The sequence below is a fragment of the Calypte anna genome, chromosome 14 (assembly GCF_003957555.1).
Source record: "Calypte anna isolate BGI_N300 chromosome 14, bCalAnn1_v1.p, whole genome shotgun sequence".
Lineage (NCBI taxonomy): Eukaryota > Metazoa > Chordata > Aves > Apodiformes > Trochilidae > Calypte > Calypte anna.
The window spans coordinates 6,421,871-6,444,033 of record NC_044260.1 but is presented as its reverse complement, the minus strand read 5'-3'; the positions used below and the strand labels follow the sequence as shown (position 1 = coordinate 6,444,033).

Sequence of the window (22,163 nt, the reverse complement as noted above, 5' to 3'; positions counted from 1 at the left end):
TCCAGCTTTCCCTCAACCTTAGACAACCCTCAACAGCACTCCCTGGGCTCCAGTGGCTGGCCTGGCCCCAGGACCACCGTCTCCATTAACCATTAGGCCCCCAGCCACGGAGCTCCCTGCACTGCCAAGGGCGGCAGAAGGCAGGGCAGATTACCCCGCAGCGCTGCCGGATTATCACAGCCCACAGGATCTCGGATTAAAAATAAAGACTCTTCCTCCAGAGGAAGCAGAGCACACAGCTTTCCATGCTGACCTTGCTCTGGATGTGAGGGGAGCAGTCGGAGACAGAGCAGAATCCCTGCTTCCAGCCTGGGCACACGGACCCAGCTCACACACCGCTGTTAGTGCAGATTCCTCTCCCCGCTACCACTTTAATCTGATGATTTTTTTTCTTTCTTTCTTTCTTTCTTTATTTTGCAACCTTTGTGGAACAGACGCCCTCTCCTTGCCCCAACTGGAGCTGCAGTAGAATGAAAAGGGGGGTGGGAAGGAGGGAGGAGAGGGGAAAAAAAAAAAAAAAAAGCTTTTGGTTGAGGTTTTCCTGTTACTATCACTGTAGCGTTTATTTAGCCAATCTCCTAACTATGACGTGAGGAAGGCAGGAATCATGGCTCGCTCATAATATTTAACACACCCACTGAAAGCTGGAGCTGCAGAGCTACTAGTCCAACCAGTCTCCAGAATTCAGCGTAGCTGAAAGAGGTTTTCACTCTGCACCTGCCAAAGATCTCTCCCCCTTCTTCCCTTCTCTCCCCCCTTCTCTCTTCCTTTTTCTCTCTCTTAAAAGGCAGATCTGTAAGACCCAGCAGAGATCAAAGACTGGACCTCTTTGCTAAAAAGAACCTCTACTGATTTATATTACTTTCTTCCCTCTAATCCTCCCCCAACCTTTATTTTTTTTTTTTTTCCTGTGCCATATTTAACCTTTATATTGCAGTTGTGCCATCAGACAGTTTTGCAGCCAAAAAAAACCAACCTAAGCCAAAGCAAAAGACCAGCTCGGATACCGCAGCCACCCAGACTTGATCTCAGTTGAACATATTAATCTCTCCCAAGCACTGGACGCGATGGATGAAGAAACTGGAACCGCTCTAAGAAAATTATTTTCCAGCCAATGTTCTTAAACAGTCTGAGAGAAGAGAGGGAGCGAGAGGGAGCAGGAGAGCGCTTCTGCTGCATCACTGGTCAAATTCAAAGGAAGGGAGTCAGCGTTTCCAGCACAGCCAAATATTATGGATGGGGTTTTTTCTTCTGTCGGCTTTCCGTACAGGTTTTCTTAATATTATTCTTCTTTCCCCTCCTCCTAGTCTATTTTTTTTTTATTTTTTATTTAATCAGAGCTAGTGTCAAATGCCGGTTTCTCTTCAAGAGCCAGCTTTCCCTGTTTGTTGTGATCCCTGTGATAAAAAGAGAGAGAAACCGTGAACAGATGGCTTTATATACTGCAATGCCGCTGGCTTTGTTTTCCTATTGAATTTAAAAGCTCGGTCCGGTACTTCTTTTAAATTTTTTTTTCCTTTTTATGTTTTTTTCCCTCCCCCCCCTAAGTTCTTGATGCTACTGAGAAATGAGGACCTATTGTTTTTAGCCTGTTTATTTCTCGGCGCCTATGGAGATAACTTTATTGACTTGATCGCTCGCTTCCCGATCCGAACGGAGAAAGCCAAAGCCCCGGGGGGGGGCTGGAAGACCCACGCCCGCCCAGGTTTTTTTCCGCGAAAGCTTTCCGGACCGACCCCGCCGCCTCCCCTCCCTCCCCCTCCCCCGGTAATTTATTAGCCGCCCCGGCCATGAAAATGCTCCTGGTCCGCAAGTTCCGGGTGCTGATCCTCATGGTGTTCCTCGTCGCCTGCACCATGCACATCATGATCGACCTGCTGCCGCGGCTGGAGCGCCGAGGGACCGAGGGCCGCCCCGGTTGCTCCTGCCCGCCGCCCGCCGCCGCACCGCCCCGTGCCGCCCCGCGCTGGCCCAGCAAGCACACGCTGCGGATCCTGCAGGACTTCAGCGCCGAGCCGGGCTCCAACCTCTCCTCTCAGTCTCGGGAAGCGGCGGAGCGGGCGGCGGGCGGCGGGGGGGCGGCGGCGGCGGCGGCGGAGCGGGCGGCGGGGCGGCGGCGGCAGCGGCGGCGCGGAGCAGGCGGCTGATCGCCCCGGGGGCTCCGCGCCCGCCGCCCCCGCCGCCGCCGCCGCCGCCCCGCTGGCCGCCCTCTTCCAGCACCCTCTCTACCGCCCCGCCCTGCCCCCGCTCGCCGACGGCGACCTCCTCTTCAATGTCAACAGCGACATCAGGTTCAACCCCCGGGCGGCCGAGCAGCCCGACTGGTGAGTACCGGGGAGGGGGGTCACGCACATACCGGGGCCGGTTTGGCTCGGCGGGGTCGGTACTAGGAGTGCGTTGTGCCCCGGGGATGGGGGGGAGGCCCGGTGGGGTGCTGGGCTCCGTGTGGAAACGTGGCACGGAGCTTCCCCGGGTCGCTGCTGCCTGGTGGTTGATAATGGAGGTTTGAAATGTAGGGAGTTAATGTAAGGGCTGGTTTGGGGTAGGCAGAGGGTTAATCAGAGCAAATCGGTGTCAGTAGGAAAAAAAGAAATCGTACACAGACTTGACCGGTTGTGTTCCTTAAAAATAAATAGATGAAATGCACAGTAACTACAGGAGCAGAAGTCTGGAGTACTGAGGCCAATATCCCTTCTCTAGCTGTAGCCAGAGGCACATGCTACTGGAAAAACTGCAAGAAAGAGGGTGAGCACACAGTGAGCTTCCCTCTCCAGTACCTTCCTGGTCTCCCACTCATAGGTGTGGGGGCTAAGCAGTGAGACCAGGCTTACATTACAGATACATTAACTTTTCTCAAAAGCAAGGCCTAATGTCACAAAGGCATTCAGCCTAGCAGGTATTCCTGCCTTCAGGATCTGATCTGTCCTACATTTTTCATCCTCAATTAATTCCCCGTGTCCTAGCACCTCTGCTGCTCTGCAGCCTTCAAAGCAGTTGCCCCTGTGAATCATATGCCTTGTTGGCTTGTAAGAAATGCTGAGAAATCTCAATGACTGTAAAAATCAAAAGGCTTGTCTAATACAACAGCACCCTCTTCCAAGCACACTGACATTGTAATGTTTTAACAGCTGCATTGTACCATGTGAAAGCTCTGTCAAGCTGCAGAGTAGCCAGCATGATCTAAACCTTTAGAAAGAGAGGATAAATATTTCTGATTTCCACCCCACAAGCATGTGAATTGTCCAGGCCTCTTCCCCTAATAATCAAGCTGTGAAGTGAAATTACCTGAAAAAGTTCTGGCTTCTCTGAGAGAGTATAAAAGAAGAGTCACAAATATATGAACATCTGGAGATGAGAAGCCCAGAGGACCTCTGGGTGGAAGCTAAAGCTACAGTGCCCAGTAGATGAAGAGTGAAATCAACATTGCTATCTACAATGCATCTGCCTGGTGTAAATGTTTTTCTGAGTGGCTGCAGCCAAAGTTCACTGAACTAACATGAAACTGAGGAGCTAAAAATCATTTAAACAATTCATTTCTGTAGCATTATCCTAGTTAAGGAGGGGGCAAAACCACCCGGAGTTATTCTGTAGCAACCAGTGTAGAGTGATACAGTTTCTTATCATTCTCTCTATTTAAGAAAGAGAAAAAGAGAGAGTGGGAACATTACATACAACAGGTCAAGTTACTGCTGCCCTCTCTGTTTCCAGACCCAGGATGATGCTGTGGTTTGGGTCAAACCTGTACAAGATGTATGCAACACAATACAACCTAAACACAGTGTAAAACTGACAGCTCTGTGCTTCTGCTCTGTAAGGGCCTCTGCTAAGGGTCAGTGGTGTCACCCTGAATTTTGCTCTTGACTTCTAAGGGCTTTAAGTCAGGCATGAGGAGTGGAGGTGACAATTCATTTTCCCCCAGGTCCCAAGTGGGAGCAGGCTCCTGGCATGCAGCCAGCATGGGGACTAAGCCCAGCACTTCTCCCATCTCTGTAGTGCTTTGCCTTTCCAAGTTGTCACGTCTTGAAGCCCTGCTTCTTGATGCTTGTTACAAAGTGTAACATTATTTCTTTATCCTCATTTTTGAGTTTTTGTTGTTTTCTTTTTTGGTTTTTTTTTGGTGGTAGGCAAAATGAAGATCATGAAGAATTTTTGCCAACTGGAGAAACCTCCGTAGACTCCTACCCAAACTGGTTAAAATTCCACATTGGCATTAATCGGTACGAGTTGTATTCCAGACATAATCCTGCAATTGAGGCATTACTACAAGACCTCGTCTCCCAAAAGATAACCAGTGTTGGTATGTTTGGATATCTCTCTTTTTTCTTTTTCCTCTTTTTTTTTTTTTTTTTTTTTTTTTTTTTTAATAAATTATTTGCTTGTTGTTCAGGATCTCATTGCTGTTTGAATAATAATATTTTTGCATGGCTCTTATCTTTGGTGTGCCTAAAATGTTGCTTCCTGACTTCTGCCCTCATTTTCCTTGTTTAACACAAAGAGATATTGCCAGCTCTCTATTACCTGAATAATTGAACAATCTCCCAGCAAGGCAAACCCCATTCATTTCAGAGATCTTTAGCCATGATCAGGCTGCAAAAATTCCCCATTCGGTGCTTTAAAAAAAATGTGATTAAAAAAAAAAAAAAAAAGATGTCAAAAAACAGATAGCATCCTGCTTGAGCTGGACGTGTATTATTAGCTGGTTATTATTTAATCGGCTGTGCCTGTCAGCTCTCTTTTTCCCAAGGAAGGAGAGGTGGCTGACCTGCAGCCCTGCAGCGATGGCTGCGGGAGCGTCCTGCGCCGCGGGGCTCTGCGGAGCTGCAGCTTCCCCAAGCGCCGTGCAGGGAGCTCCGGGCGAGCCGAGCTGCTGCTCAGCAGGGTTCAACTGCTTATTCTGCTTGTAAATCCACAACAGGGATGTGCCTGCGCCAACCTTTGGCTCTGGTTAAATAAGGTGACACAGTTCGGGGCTTTTCTCCCAAGGCTGTTTAATGACAACATGTGTCTCCTTGAATTTAGCTGTGTAGCTGCACAGGGGAAAAAAAACAAACAAACAAACAACAAACAACCCTGAAGCCCAAATGAAAGCCCTGGGATACTAAACGAATGCACACCTCGTGGTTTCCAGAGGTAGAGAGCTTTAGCACAGCCAGTGGTTTCCCTTGGCCGCACAGAAAATGAAGTTGCTTGTGCTGACCACAAAGTTGCAAAGTCCGTTTCAGAGGGATGAAACAGCAGGAGCTGTGTGAAAGTGCTGAGGGTGCTTTGGCAGGGTGGGATGAGGTCAGCAGGTCTTTAACCCTGCAGGGCAAAAATTCCCCTGGCTTCAGCAGGAAGTAGCCTGTGCCAGAATAGCATGAGCAGCCCCAAGGTTTACATTTTCCATCGTGTGAATCACAGGGGCTGCTGAGCAGGAAAAAGGGAGATGCTCGGTCATCAGGAGTGGGCTGATAGAGCTGGCCCGGATGGAGTAGGTGTAAAATGCAGGATGCCACAGGAGAGCTTCCTTGCAGTGAATGGAGTTGGCCAAGTGGCTGTACACGGCACAGGGCTCTGCTTGGAGCTCTGCTGGAGTAAGATTTGGGAGAAAGCAGTTTATGGTGCCCAGGTGCTATCCCACGTGTTGGATTCAAGGGTCCAGGGGACTGCTAGCTCATGGAAGAGGATACACAGAGGCTCATTTGTTAATCTGGGATGGGTTTTCTCTTCCCTGGAACTCTGGTTGGGAATGATTAATTAAGGAGCTCAGATGTATTTGAACTCCATATATTGTCCTTTTGCTAGCTCTGATGTGACATCTGAGATAGCAGCAGGCTCTGCACATGCTTCTCTGATCTGCACTGGAGGTAATGTGGACAATGTAGGGACATGGCCTGGGCGATCTTCTCCTTGACAGACACCTCACCTTCCCTGACCTCTCCGCTCAATAGTAAGGAATTTCTGGAATATTAGTGACACATGAACAGGGACAGAGCCAGCACTTTGTAACACATGTCTTAATATTGCTCTTTGAGCACATCCATCTGGGAGGAAAAGTCTGTGCCCTTCCCTGGCATCCACAGCACCCCAGGCAGTGACCAAGCTGGTCTCAGCTCTGGGTGGAGGTGATGCTCAACCAAACCATCTCCTGTCTCCTCTGTTGAGGTTTACATAAAACTCATTGGACGTAGAGGTGTTTTGTACTGCTTGGCTGCTGAGTGTATGGATCTCTATTTACCTCTCCAACACTCCGGAGCTCAGCAGGGTTGTCTCTGCAGGAGGAGAGCAGTGTTTGCAGCAAAGTCAGTGGCGTGTGAGTCTGTCACTTCTGCTGAGAGGTGGGATGGCTGAGGTTGATGTAGGGACATAGAAGCTGCTGGGAGAAAAAAGGGAGGTAGGAATGAGAAATAATAGTTTAGTACTCCCTCTTCACTTGATCTTCTCGGCTTGATCTTCACTCGTGCTCCTGGGCATGTTGCTTAATCTCTCTATGCTTCAGTTAACCTAGCAGCAAAACGTCTATCATAAAAAATAGGAGTGAAACCCTGACCCCAGTGACATACATGGAAGTTTTGTCTTCTCTGGGGCCATGATTTCACCTAATGTGTCTCACAGATGCGTTGTGAGGTTTCCATTAATTGTGACTTAGATAGAGCTTTCAGATCAACAGGGGTAAAGGACCATGGGACCAGATAGGAAGATTTATGATCATTATTAGTGATTTCCTCTGGGATTTTCTCTCTGTTAATGTTTGAACAAGAGCATGGTAGGGTCCCTTATGCCCCTAACAAAAACAGAGCCATGGTTTCTATTAATTATCCAATATAATTTCCATAAAATAAAACATGAGGTACAGTTAGTATTGGTTGCTGTGAGAACTGGCAGGAGATGATTCTTACTCATGAATCCCATTGTAAAATCAAGCACTTGGAAATGGAAAGGCATATATAGAGATTCCAGGATCTGATAGCATTCACTGCCTACCTCTGTGGGGGTTCAGGAGCTTTCTGTCAGGGGCAAAGGAATGAAGAGCATGTAACTTTCTTCTAATTTATTATTATAAGTTTTAATTACATGGTGCAGCAACTCTTACTTTATGTTGCAAATTCTTTGGGTATTTAAAGTCTATATATTTTAAAATAATACCTGCCAGGTTTCAGCTCTACTGCAGAGCAGCAGCAGGGATTTAAAAGCATGTAAGCTGATTAATAAGGAGTAATGTGTTTCACCAAAGGACATGTATAGGGCTATTCCATTTTTTTCCATATTCCTCCATATCTTCTAACTTGTCTGGGGTTCTTTTCCTTATGGTTTTCTTATGGTTTTCTTTCTCTCTCTTTTCTTTTTTTTTTTTTTAAGCAGATGCAAAGATGCTAAGTTGAAAGTATAAAATTAATGGAAATCTGCATAATGCCCAATCTTCAGGCTTCTTCCTGCTGGCAGGACAATTAAATATAGAGGCTTATATGCATTAGATGAAATGGGATATTGCTGTAGACAGTTTTTTCCCAGTGTTCAGATTTGCTTTGGCTCTAAAAGAATTAGGTGATATGCTGTGCAGTTTCTTGATACCTACAGTAATTAGATCCAAACTGCAGCTAAACAGCTTTCTTAGCCACATTGTAATTTCTCTGCTCAGCTTGCATTATTTATGGAAGAGAGTGGTGACCAGATTGATCCCTCACCATCCATCAGAACCGCTGGCACGACTCTGTAAGAGGCAGTGTTATTTTAAAATGAAAACGGTGACAGAAGCAATTCCCAAGAGCAGGGAGCACCAAGGTGACATTTTCTTGATGTTAAAGTTTAAATGGAACAAATCCATGGATGGGAAAGAGCATCACATGCAGCTCCCACAGTGACACCTAGAGCTGGCCTTGAAAAGGACAGGGTTACCCCAGCTTTCAGGCTGGGGATGTATTCTGTGCCCTGCATCAATATATGTATTTCCTATTCATTTTGTTGAGCATAAAGGGATAGCTCTTAATTTGATTTAATTCACTGAAAATTTCCTCCTGCTATAAATAGGAGCCTAGAGAGAATTGGTTTTCCACAGAGCACTGAAACCCAGTTTTCAGAAGGAGCACATGCACAGGCAATTGCACATTTCCTTTGCCTTTCATTAACTGCTTATTGCATGCATAAATAAACATGGTTAGCTATTTTCTTGCATATTTGCAAGGTGTCTGTGCATAATTGTGGCAGCACTGTCAGCATTTTAAAGACAAATATTGCCTGGTGTGTCTCAGTGTGGGCTTGGGCTTGCTTGTACTGTCCAGAGGAGCTCTGCTGTGGGACTGCCTGTGAGCAGAACAGGCTTTTGTGTTTCCTGTGTTTAGCTGGGTTTTATTGTTTGATTCTGTAGGTTGTCTGGTTAAAAAAGGTTCGGAAACATTACCTGTCTAAGTTAATTTCTGAACCTGCAGTGCCTTCAGTTTGTACAGGCAGTAATTAGAAAGCAAGCACGCAAGATTACTCAGACAGTGAATAAATGTGGCAATTAACTAAGGTGGACTCTGCTTCAAGTCAGGAAACAAAAAAAGGAAAAAGATAATGTTAAATACTGAACTTCAGTTCTGGTGCTAAAGGAAATTATTAAATCTCATCCAAATGAAGGGAAAAAGTGCTATTCAGAACGTGTGAAAAAACGTAATGAAATGTAGCACCATTGATTTACTGTGTAAGAAAACAACAACTCTGCTAAGAGTCAAGGAATTGATTTAATGTACAATTCCAGATGAAAAGAGGGGACTTAAAATGTATAACAAAGACTGAATGGTTTCACAGATCTCTTCCCTTCCAGAAGTCTTTTACTCTCTTAACTAAACCAAGGAAGGCCTTTAAAAACAAGTTAGCAGAATTGGCTGAACAAGAACAATTTAGGAGATGATGAGGGCTTGAATTTGTTTTGAAATTTATTCCTTACAGCTTGAACAGGGCCATGTTTCTAGGCTTGGTCAGAGTATTACTTGTTAAAGTCAATCACTATCTTTATGTTAGATTTAAACTTGATTTATAAATAGGATCCAAAATGGATCTGAGTATCTTCTGTTTCAGATGTTACTTCATCTCAGGCTATGACTGGATCTCACTTCTCAGGCATTATGCAGTTTAACATCTTGGACTAAAAGCCAGGTTCAGAGGCCCTGTTGGGTCTCTTGCTGTCCTTCAGAAGAACACACTGTCTGAACAAGCCAGTAGCATGAGAGCTCTCTTGCAGCAAAACAGAGGAGCTAGAAAGCCATATCAATTCAAATCCAAATCCTTTTTGGTCAAATCCCTTTGGGCAACACTTGAGTCTCTCCTGGAGGTTGGTACCAGATGCTTTGGAAGAGAACATCAGAAACTCAGTAGCATACAGTTATGAAAAGATATTTGAGAGATGATGTGAAGTGCATCTTTGATATTGGATGGTGTTTGTGGATCAGTAGGGAAATTCAGGTCTCGTGTTGGTGAGGGGACAAGGTGGGCAAGTAGCAGACATGGCATGTGGCAGTAACAACAGGCTCATAGATGTAAATGGAACGGGGATTTTTAGAGGCTTTATCCAAATTCTATCAGAGAAACTAGAAGGAAACCCACCAAGTTGACTGGTCTTTGGACAAGTCTCTAATCCCGCAGCAAAAAGATATCTCTGGGAATTCTTTGCAAAGCCTCCTAAAATTAGAAGATTTCTCTTCACATCTGAAAAGCCTTGCACTGGGTTAACAGGAAGGGTTAATACTGCTTTCCATTTATTTCTGATTTGTGGAGGAAAGAGAGACTTTAAGTTGCCTGAAGATAAAAAGTAATGATAGTACTGGGGTTTGTTTTTAGCACTCTGCTGGTATGTCTAGGAGCTATATGAGACTTGACTTGAGGTACCTGCTGGGAGCTGGCAGGTTTATGAAGTTTTTTACAGAGCTGTTCATGACCTGTGATGTTGCAGTATATTCAGAAACCTTTAAGAAAAGGTGAATTCAGAGTGTGACAAGAGTTTTCCTTGAAGTCAGTACAGCTTTATATTGCAAGGGCTTCCTAAAAATAGCTGAACCTGCTGGTTGTAGGTGTGACAGACTGCCATGGTGTAGCATCCTCCAGTTTCTTGGAAAATCTGTATATGTTTCTTCTGGGTATTATCCATCTGTCAGAAATGTTCCTGTGGGTGGCCACTGAAGGGACAAGGGCATCTCCAGATACGCAGTGTTCATGATAAGCTCCTGGAAGCTGATGAGGCTCCTGCTGTTTGGCCACAGAGAGGTGTTTAACTGAGGCCTTATCAGGAAAGGAAGTTCTTAAAGGAATACAGAAGAAGAGGGGGAAGCCAGGAGGCAGATGAAATGCTGAATTAGGACAAGGGAAGTAATTTGACCAAGTGTTCTGCCATTGCTGCCTACAAGATTTGAGCACCCTGGGCTGCTCCCGAGTCTGTTTTGTTTAGAGGTGCACAAAGAGTTTTGCTGAGTTCAAAAGGACAGTGTAAACTCAGTTGTTTCCCTCTTTACAAGGATTACAATGTTAGACTAGCAAGTCTGGATTTGGAGGTTGGCTCTGTGTCTCCTCCAGCCTGGCTGGCACATCTGCTGCACTGAAAGAACAGCCAGTGTGGGAGTATCTTCACTGGAGTCTGGAGGATGTGTGGGGAAGCCAACATAGAGCTCTGGCACAGGTTGTTGTCCATGATGCATGTGGCTTTCAGCATGCCCTGCTGCAAGGCACAAGGGGACACTGTCCCCCCCAGCGTCATCTTCTGTTTTGTGGAGGTCCAAAGTTTACTCCTAGTTTATGCGCCAACAAAACTTGTGTTTGGTTGAGGCTACGATTGCAACCAATTAAGGCAATACAATAAGATGGATTTAAAAAGACCAGGGAGATGCTTTTGTCTTACTTCAGCTCAATTCCATCTGACAGGAAGCCAGGCCTTTGTGTCTCATGGAAGAATTATTCTGAATTGTTAATCTTCTTCATACATTTCCCTGCTTGGTGATGACACACTCATTGTTGAGTTCAGCTGCTAACAAAATCATTATCTGTCAAGTGGCTTCAATTTGCTGAGAAGCCAGTACTCTTCTTCTATCTGAAACTTTCTGCTTAGAAAAAGACCTGCTGAAACACAGTTCTTTCTTCTTTGCATTGAAGTGATTTCCTAAATCCTTGGCTTCCCAGCCATACCTCAAAATAGGCTCTATCCATGCTTTTCTCTGATGGGCTTGTAGGATCTTTGTTGTATTTTGGACATACATGTCTCACAGAGGAGAGGGAGCCAGTTTCCAAGCCTTGAGCTCCTCAGAATTGGATGAAGAAGCATAAATTACATAAGTTTTAGAGAAAGAACTTCCAGTTGGTGGAAGCAGTCTGCAAGCAGCTATGTTGAGGTCAGTAGAGGTGAGCAAGAGTTAGACCTTATAAAAAGGACACAATTCTAGGCTTTGGTTCTGAGGCTGATATTAGTGACTTAAGTGGAGACAGCCCACATGAACAGGGATACAACAGGAATGAGCAGGGGTACAAGTGCAGGCTCTGCCTAAAAAGCTGAGCAAACCTCACACTATGGGCTGCATCTGGTGGGGGCTGGTCCTGGGCATGGGGCCCTGTGGGCATGAGGTGAGGGCAGCTCCTGCTGCCTGTTTGCTGCCCAACCAGGGCTGTTTCCAGTGTGCTGGGCTGGTCCTAGGGCTGTGAGGCTTTGGCTGGAGGATTGCTGCTTCTCCTTGCCTCTGGGCTGGGTGTAAAAAAGGTCTACGACTCCTTCTTCCCTCAAGTGCAGATCAACTGATCTGCTCTCCACAAGAGAGGGTGTTTAATCTGTGAGAACCATGTGTGTCTGCTTTACCTGTTCTCTGCAACTTATTTAACGTCCTGTAATTTCTAATTATTAATTTGTTCCTTTGGGAGAAAGTGGAAATACAAGAGCAGGATGGAGTCAGCAAAACAGCAAGGGAGGAGAGATTTTATTCTAAGGGAAGTATAATTACACTGTCCAGATTTGCATAGTGTTTTGTTGCAAAAATATAGGTTGCAAGTGCTGAAAGAAAGCTGATGACCTATCAGTAATGAGGCACAGAGATGAGTAATTAAAAAGAAGAGCAGCTAATGGCATTGGTTAGAGAAAAAAAATGTACAAGCTCTATAGGTGGAACAAGGGCAGCTCTAAGCCAGAATTGACAGAGCAAGGTAACTTGACATTTATGTAGCTCTCCCGTTGACACAGGTTTTGTCAGAACTGTAAAGAAAAAGGGACTGATTATCTGATCATTCACAGGGAAACATTTTTAAAGAACTGAGTCATCCACACAGACATGACTGCCATGGCCTGTCTCTCTCAACACAGAAGTGAATTAGACATCAGGGTGTAGGTCATTTCATTTATGCAGAACAGTTTTGATTGAGGCTGTAAAAAAAGCAGCTGGTTTGCCAAAGTATATAGTTATCTTTCCTAAGTAACCTTATCATCAAGTAAAATGCATTTTTATGAATACTTATATTAAAAAAAATTCACTTTGACTTTAGAAACACTTTAATCTGACTATTAACATGATACTGTCCAAATTGTTCAGACTGGTGTGAATAAATGTCAGTCAAATTCCTGTAGGCTCTCAGCTGGGAAGAGAGTGCATCTCGTGTTTGAGCAAAGAATTCCCTTGGTATGTAGGGTGGTCAGGCCCTGCCACCTCCATTTGTCCCTCCCCTCACACAGAGCCAGCAACCCTGCTTGGCACAGCTCTGCTTTCAGGTGTGAGCCACCTTGGAACCTCTTGGATGGATGGTTTTGGATACATACCCATTGTGCATAGAGGACATGAATTTATGTACCTCTACTGCTCAGTAGTAATTATTAAAATTGCAGCAGGGATCAGAGATTGCTATAATATCTGCTCACACTTTTAATCTAGGAAATGGGCATTGGACTGTACTTTGCAGACTCAGGTGTCTTTGAAAGCACCCCATCTCCTCTCCCAAAGTCTGCCTCTGTCCAGAGAAGTCAAAAAGCAACCAAAGATGGAGAAAATAGGACTGCAGTGTTCTGTTTCTATACATGCTGTTCAATTAGGGTGCATATGGAGCCCATATTGGTTCTGCCTGTGATCAGCTGAAGAAGACAAAGATATGTCAGGGTGCACTGTCCATTTTTATTCTTGGTCAGCAGCTCACAGCCTTCCCCTTTACTCTGCACCCTCTGAATAATCTGTTGTCCCATTAGGATTACCCTGCTGGTGCTCAGGTACCAGTGCTGAATTTAATACAGAGCAAGAGACAGATGATTTTGTTTCAAGGAAGCTGAATGTAAATAGATCCACATGTAGCATTTTAAAGCGGTTTTGTTTCTTTCCCACAGCGATGAAATCAGGAGGCACCCAGCTGAAGCTGATCATGACGTTCCAGAACTATGGGCAAGCATTGTTCAAACCAATGAAGTAAGTAAAAAAGTCTGTGTCATAAAGTGAAATTGTGGTGGAGTAGCCTGCTGCCATTTTCTAAGCCATTAGAAGTTTGGTGTAGTGTCTCTTGAGGTTTGTGTGTCTGGTTCCCAAGGCTGCTGCTGGATGGAGAGCTGCAGGAGCTGTGGAAATGTCCTCCTAGATTGGGCTTTGGAGGAGATGCTGAGGAGGGTTCAGATACCTATCAGTCTGCTCAGAAATGTTATTTACTCTCATCTCTGTGAAATCTCCCATCATAAATACAAGATTTTTTCAACATTTCTGTCTTATATAAACTTACTCCTCTGAGCTTTATTTGGTGTCAGTGTTCCTCTGGAATGTGACCAGACAAGAGAGATGGCTCAGAACAGCTTTGAGAAAGCTAAATAGTATTTATTTGATAAAGTATAATTTAATCAGTTGATTTATTGTTGTTTGTATTAAAGGGTTTTACTAGTCATTTGGCTGTGGCTATGCTGACTGTGAAAATGGGTTTATCTGAGAGTGGTACTGCAGGGTAATGAAACTAGAGAGAAGGGAAGAGTCTTGATTTGCATCTGCTCAGATCCAGTGGAGATGAGGGAAGTTACTCAAGTACAAAGGATGAGTAAATGAGTTCTGAATCCTGACCTGCATGCTTGTGTTGTAATAGGGAAAAAGACTCTGTGCTTAATATAGGGGGTTTGGCAAAGTGACTCAGGGCTGTAAAATATCTAATGAAGCTACACAGTGTCTGTGTCACTGGAAAAATAGATTAATTTCCTTCTTTTGTTCCTACCATAGGGAAGTTCAGTTAATTTCCAACAAGATGGTCCATAAAAGACTAAAGTAACTGAGAGCAAGTGGCTTGGAATATCTGTTGACATTGTGTTCCAGCTATGGTGGGCAGCACAGCTCAGGGGTTAAGCTGTTGGCTGGAGACTGAGAAATTCCCTTTTTTACTAAAGATTCACCATAGACTGATCTCAGCAAAGTACAGACTTGCCTTGATGTTATTTGACTGCCAGAAGGGCCAAAGAACTGCTCTTGTTTTCCTTCAACCCATGTTTGAGCAGGAGCCCTTCTTATGCACATTCATCCTGGGAAATCACAAGGAAATCCTATGAACTCCCAGGCAGCACAAGACATTTGTGCAAAGAGAAATGCCTCTGAGTTGCTTCCCAAATGGTACACAAATTTCCCTATCTTTCTAGTGGATCAGTGATTGCCTGGGGAAGGTCAGAGGAAGCCCAGATAATACCAGCGGGTCAGAGGGAAAGTTGTATCAGAGAACATCTACTCCAACATCTTTCCTTCCCCTGCCTGCCCTCTAAATGCTCAGATCATCACATCAGGGCATGTTTCCATCCCCTATATGTGCAACATTGATGTATTTAGGCATAATTCTTAATTGTGTCGTGAGTGAGAAATCAAGAACCGGGCAGGTTTGGGCAGCCTTTAAGTGCTTGGCAGAATGGTGATTGTGCTGTTGGCTTTTTACAGAGTGTGTGATTTGTTTCTTCTCCATTTGTTGAGATGCAGATAATCTCAGTCTTTATCATTGGTATGACATTGTAGTTCTGGAAATGCTAATGAGGTCAAATCAGAAGCTTAGCATTTGTACTGTACTATGTACAGCCCTGGCAAGATGATGGATGATGATAGAGGGATAGCCACGTCCCTGGGTGGAAACAATTACCATCATCCACTAGAACAATAACAGAAAATGATGATGTCTTAATCATTCCCTTTACTGGATTTGAAGGGTAGCAATACCCCATCTTCTCTTTGCTCAGACACCACTGGAAAAAGCAGCATTAGAGCATTCAGCAGCTGTGTTCCCAGGCACCACACCTTGCAGTAGCAACACTGCTGTGGTTTTCCCAAGCATTGCTGAAGACATTAGTGATTTTGAATAAGGCTGTTTGGAAGCATTTGTCTTCATTCAGATAACAGTGAACAGGGAGCCATATGCTCAGCTAGTGTAAATCTTCCTAGCTCCTTTGGCATCTGGTCCCATTGGCCTCTTTCAGCAGCTTATGGACTGCTGATGAAGTTCTTGGAGAGGTTTGCAGCATCATTTCTTTATGCAAAAATAAGAAGCCTGAAAATAACAAATAATAATAATAAAAAAAAGGCTTTTAAAGCTATGAGGCCTCTTCTTGTAATACATCCTTCAAGTCCTAGACATCCTCCAGGCTGTTTCTGGTGCTCCCTCTATTCTGCAGGGTAGGTACCCTTCTGATCCAGGCTTCACAAAGCTGGCTGCACCTTCCCTGCTGCAGAGGCTCTGGGGAGCTCACAGATCGAGGGCAGATGTCTCTGGTCATCAGGACTGGTGCTGGCAAGGGCGTTTTTTCTAATTAGTTTAATTTGAGGATCATAAAATACCATCTTGGCAACTACTACTGAGACCAGCTTGTGAAAGAACCCCTTGGTGGATAGTCAGAATATTTCCATGTGGTGCCTTCTATGTGTTTCAATTGCTGCTGTGTTATCAGCTTTGTGGCTTTTTAAAGCAGTGGAAACCACACTTTTCTTTCTCCTGAGATCATAAGTCTTCTCATTCAAGGAACCTTCTTGTTGAACCCCAGGTAATACAGCCATTGAACTGTACCCAGATGCAGATGAAAGCTTGAGCCTCAGTTCATCTCTCTAGTGCTGGAAGAGGCAATATGAGCTGCATCTCAGCTAAACTGATCTGAGCCACTGTTTTTTAGAGAATATAGTTGGCATCAGTAGCATATCAGGCCTGATCCCAAGGAAAGCTGATAATCCTGAGTCTGGGATCTGAAGTACTAAAAGCTGAATGGTGTGAGGTACACAGAGGGTAACATGCAGGTGTGAAGTCAGGCTCTGCCTGAGTCTGAGTCATTTGAACTCCCTGGAAAGCTGTTTTTGCTCTATGTAGCTGTATTCAGTATCTTCCAAACTGAATTAATACCTTGAGCAGCATCGTGGCAGAAAGGGGAGACCACACAAACTCCTCTGACACAGCTGGGCATCTACTAATGGAAGGGGAGGCCTCCAGACCTTTGGCAGTGACTTCTGCAGTAATCACAGCAAAACCTTCTCCCTGACAAGTTGCTTTAAACCCTTCAGAATTCATCTAACTTGCTCTGCCCTTTCCCAACCTCCCAGCTCCACGTTGAATTTGTCCAGGGAGCAAGCCAGCTCCAGAAAGCCAAGGCAAGATCTGGAAATGGGGAAACCAGAATCTGCCTTTAGAACCTTTTGTGCTCAGTGTTTGACATGAACTGATAACTCTTCATTTGGCCATTGATTCAGGCTAGTGAAGCAAATGAGAGGAGGGAAGCTTAACAGTCAGGGAAATGTGATAGTGGTAAGTAAAGCCTGATCAGCTGCAATTATTTTACTTATTTGTGGCTCTGCGTCTTCATTTCTGAAATAATTGCCCATAAAGTATTGCAGAGGAAGCCAAATCTATTTATAAATCTTACAGTCCAGTGTAGATTCCTTTGCTAATTCCAAATGCATCACAGAAAAAGCGAGTATTTGCCAAAACTCCAGGGAAGATTTAATGTACTTGCAATGTATCTTACAGCTAATGTATAGTTTTATTTAGCTAATAACAGTTCAATCATACAAAATTATTTCCATATGGGAAGGAAAAGATAACAACCTCCCCTTCTCCCATGATTAGTGTGTCTAACTGTACTAGTATTGTACAGCATAATAAAACTTATTTACGTGATCACTGATATCTGCAGCTGCAGCTTTCTGTATGACTGAGCAGGGAGAGATGGTGTAGAGCCATAAATTTCAAAGGGTTTGGCTTATTTGTCCAAAAAGAACATGCATTCTAGAGTTTTATTTGGTTTCCATTTGTTTCTGCTAGCTGGTGGAGTTAAATAGCTGGCTCAGCAACAAAACTAACACACTGTTTTTTTCCCTCCAAAGGCTTTATTCTTGAAGGGGGAGATTCTGCTCCAGCAGAGTCAGTGTCAGGATTCCTATTGCATATGCTGGTGCCAGGATTTTGTGAGGGATTCTAATAGTTCCTTATGGAAAAGCCAAGTAGGATTGAATAGAAAATGATATCTTATTATTGGAGTTGTGAGAAAAGTGCCCTGTGGTATGTGTTTAAGGATGACAACTCCCATTCCCACGTTTATAGGTGGCTTTGTATAAATGTCTAGAAAGGGTTTTCATTATAAAATCTTTGAGGTTTATTTGTTCCATTAAGATAAACACTACTGTATCTAACTCACTAACACTCACTATTGACTGAAAGTGAGGTAAAAGGCAGTTCTGTTCAGATTTTGCCTGATATTTTTAACATCTTTTTTTCTGTTGTTTTTACAAGACACAGTACAGGACTGGTAAGAGCCCTATGGCTGTTTCTTTCATTAGCTGAAGTATACAGTGAAATTATTTAATAAAGAAGAACCAATTAACATCAGGATGAAATCAGGCCAGAAGTGACTTTTGCAGCAGTGAAATCCTGTCTCCTTGAATCACAGGTGATGGTTTCACAAAATCCTAACTGATAACTGATCAAACACCACTGACCTCGTTGTTTCAACCTTTCGGCCCCACTATCCCTCCTGAAACTCCTTGGTGTGGGGATAATGGTACCCATTGGGAGCATCTTCCAGTTTCTGCAGCCCTCAGAGGCACAGCCCACCCCAGTGCCAGCCACAGCATCAGCCAGTGGCCATGGGCTAGTGCAAAGCTAGAGCTCTAGAGAATAAAACCAGCACACTCACCTCTCAGCATCTGCAATGTTCCTGTAGCATATCTTTTGGCTCAAAGACATGGTCACCGTTAGCTGGGCTGAAGTCTAGCATCCAAGGTCACAGGGAAGAGAATATTTTTCTTTCAGTTGGCAAGGCACAGTTTTTTAGTGGCTTTTAAATGTCATCATAGCGACAAAGGAGCAGCAATATTCTTTGTTTCTCTTTTATTTCCTTTTAGGATCACTCAACAAATAATGCATCTTTTGATAGGGATATTAAACAGGCCAAACAACTGATAATCACTTTCATTTCCAGCAGTTATATTCCCTTTCCAAAGCTGCAGTGTGGCTGTTGTACCTGCAAAATGCAGCCTCTGGGCCTGATTACCATATCAATTAGGCTGGTGCAATTCTTCCCAATTGGTGCCATTTCTTCCAAGTCAGGGGAGTCGAAATGAACATCAGAATCAGGACCACTAGAAGATTGCTTTCCTTATTCCACTGCATATCACGCTGTTTTGAGGAAATACATTTTGCCAACCTGTTGCATTTCAGCTGGCAGGCATCCAGTATAAACATAGTGTTATAAGTCAACATAGCAATTAAATCAAATTGCAGTGTTTTCTCTGAGCAGCTAGAGAAGTTGGATGTGCAGACAGTCGCTGCTATGTCATGAGCCTTCCAGGATTAGCACTTTGGGCAGGCTGGAATGGGCCATGTGAAACCCAGCTGAGCAGTCACTGGTCAAAGCACAAACCTGGGTGCTGTGCTTTGTCCCTGGGCTCAAGCTGTGTTACTGGGCTCGTCACTGGGGAATGCTGGATCTGTGCAAGGGAGAACAAAAATTTATTAAACTGGTCAGAAAGGTTGAAGCAAGTAATCCAAATATTCAGTTTATATAGGTGTATTTTAAAATTACAAGGGTTGTTGTCTCATGACATGGTGAAGAAGAAATGTTTTTGCTTCTGGACATGAATGATCAGATATTCTGTGGCTCTCATCCATGAGATTCTGGGCTTTTAAGGGCCTTCAGATCCTTACCTACCAAATACCTGCTGAAGCATCTACCTGACTGTGACTGACAGGAAGATTTGATTGTAATTACATCAGAAATAAATCTGGAGTAAGCCCATGGCATTATGTCACTGGGTATTTAAAGTACATGAGATCTGGATGTGGTCCCAAATAAGGGCAGTAGAGGTTGCCAATGTAGTATTTTAGTTCTTTAACTTCTGGTATATTATGCATGAACTGTTTTTCTCCTTTCTAACTAATCCTGTTCATCAGATCATACTTCAGGTTTTCAATGCAAATTGTGTTTTAGCACTCAGCGGTGCCTCTGGTCCAAATCTCATTTATGCAGATTGGAAATCTGTGGTGACTTCAAGGGGAGTTGAATCAGGATTGAAGCTGACTGATGGCCCTGGACAGCAATGAATTCCAGCTTTCTGTCTGTCACTGTGTGCTGCATTTCCCCATGCCACAGCTCAGCAAGTGCTGGCTGAAATATTGATGAGTCCCATCCAGCCCAGGAGAAATTTGTTCTCAGATTCTGCAAGCATGTTTATGAAATGACCCCAGAGTCAAAGTCTGCAAAGCCCAGGTAGCTCAAAGTTGTCCATTTAGATTAGGATGTGAAGGGATCCCTGACAGCAGCATTTCACCATGCTGGCAGCCAGGGAAGCAGAAACAAACTTCTTCTCCTCTCTTTCTGCACCAGCTCCTGTGTGCTGTCCTGAGCTGAGCTGCCCCAGGTTGTGCTCTCTTGGGCCTGGGCAGGAGCTGCTCTGATCCAGGATGGGACAATATGAGTCCCTGCAGTGGGAGGTAACAGACTTTCCTCCAGCAAACCACATCCGTGGGGTTCAGCCCCATCCCATTTCCCAGCACTGGGAAGCTGCCATCCACCACTGCTGGTGAATGCTCCCCTGAATTCCCCATGGCATCTCCAGCTCCTGGCAGACTCCACAGCTCATGGAAACATCAGCCCCATGGTCCCTGTGTCTGGGCATTTCTGCAGAAAACATTCAAGCCTTGAATTTTAATTCAGCTCCTTTGTTAGGGGGTCTCTGGCAGATAACATAATGCTCAGTATCTTTTTTTTGTTCTTGTCTTACACAGACACAAATGGCCACAGGTACTGACTGTACCTGCCCCTTATCACCCTTTTTAAGGTAGAGTGGGAAGTCATAATTTACAGTAGTGAAGTGCCTCTGCTTGATTAGCCACCTTTTATCTGAGTGCTTATAGAATCTTGCTAATTAGTCTTCAGGAATAAAGACACACTGGTGTTTATTTTTCCTTTAAAAGACAGTTATTGCAGCAGCTAACATTTTTTTTTTTACATGTTACCACAGTGTATTAGGAAAGAAGCATCTTTGGTGACTGATTTTAATCAAGCTACTGCTTCATTTTAATTTTCAGCATATCCAGAAATACAGTTCTGTGGCTTTGTCTTTTAATTAAAGACTGCTTTCAGTTCCTCGGTTTCTTCTTTCACACATTTTTACCCTGTATCAGCAGTGCAGAAAAGCAGCAAACATTATCAAGGGAAGAGCTGGCATGAAATGCATAACCTGTAATTTACTGCTAAGTAACAGGGCTTAGCACACAGGGGACTCATCGCTGTAGCAGCAAGGTAAGATGGCCTCAGTAAATCTAAGCAAAAAAATGTTTCCAAAATGTTTTCAGTGGGATATGCAGATATTGCTACCCTGAAATATTTCATGGGAATTTGCCTCCATTTCTCTACAATTTATAATCCTTCAACTAGGCTCAAGAGACTGAAATTCAGGGAGGGAGAATGATTTGTGCAAGACTTGTGGCATAAACCAGAGGCTGACGCTGTTTCCTCTCTGGAGGAGCACACACAGCTTTATCCTGGTGACAAGTTGCACCATGCTCATCTCCCCCTTGGGAGGAGTTATTTTTGGAGGTTTTCTGGAGCTAAGTTTCTTCCTCTCTTCCCATGGTCCATATTTCATGCAGGGATAGCTCTGAGGATCCTCACAGCTTTGGAAGGATGCAGATGGGGATTTGGCCACTCGCACTGAGATTTGTTTGATGTGTGTTTGCTCTTCTACTATCCAGCTCAGTAAAGCCCTCAGCATTTCTGCAGGTTTCTTGCATCTGGGCTGCTGCTGGCTGTTGGAAGGGGCAGGAGAAATGGGTCAGTGTGAAATGGGTCTGATGAAACAGCACATTTCATGGCTCAGGACATGGAGACAACTTCTGTGGAGGTCACCAGTTCAGTTGACATGGTCCTGTGGTCAGTAATGATGCAAAATAGATGGGTGGCTTTGGAAGAGAACCACAAGCCAAGTAAGAGTATCTTACAGGTCCAGACAGGAAAGCTTTGGCAAAGCAGACAGGTTTAGGAGAGAGCATGCAGTCCATGTCCAAATGATGTCCTTGGTGTGGTGGTATTAGTGACTCACTGCTGTAAACAAATAAAAAAGTGTATTTAAAATAGCCAAATAGCTATAATAGCTGTTAATAACATGGCTTTGGGACATGCTGGACATTACTGACTTTTTTTTTTTTTCCTTCATTCTCAGAGTCTAGTTCAACAGTGTTAATACTTCTCATGTTAACGTGCAATTTTCCACCCTGCTGTAAGGTTCTGCATGTGGGTAAATAGAAATGAGAAAGCCTGAAAGATTCATCTGTGTGTGAAGAAGTAGCAGAAACCCAGAGTAAATAGCAAGCAGATGTGTGGGAGCTGGAGGTGGAGGGGGGACAGCAAAACTGTTGTAAATAGCAGTTTAACTATTTACTGCAGTAATAAAATACCCCAAGACAGCATGAAAGGCAGGTGCAGGAGCAATATCCAACTGCTAAGGCTTCAGGCCTGTTTTGTAAACCTTGCTAATCAGAGATCCAGATTCTTAATGCAGAAGTGGTCACCCTGCCAGAGGACACGGAGGTCTGTAATAGTTATCAGGAATATTACACACAGACTGCAGACACACAGTCTGTGTATGAATTTTTAACTTCTTTGATAAGATGGCATGAAGCAGCAAAACAAATGAAGATGCTAAATTGATCCGTAGATTTACGGGGAAATCTAGCAATTATTATTATTGTTTTCTTTAGTTTTCAGCACGGCT

At 44.2% G+C, this 22,163-nt stretch overlaps 1 protein-coding gene across 1 annotated transcript in view; it reads left to right on the top strand.

The window, feature by feature from the left end:
- The first annotated feature begins 623 nt into the window (after positions 1-623).
- FAM20C (FAM20C golgi associated secretory pathway kinase) overlaps positions 624-22,163 on the top strand; it is a 57,336-nt gene continuing 35,796 nt past the window's right edge. The window contains 5 exon segments of the mRNA XM_008498591.2: positions 624-2,096; positions 2,099-2,182; positions 2,185-2,324; positions 4,125-4,297; positions 13,295-13,373. Coding sequence (XP_008496813.2) covers positions 1,791-2,096; positions 2,099-2,182; positions 2,185-2,324; positions 4,125-4,297; positions 13,295-13,373 — 782 coding nt within the window. The 5' untranslated portion in view covers positions 624-1,790.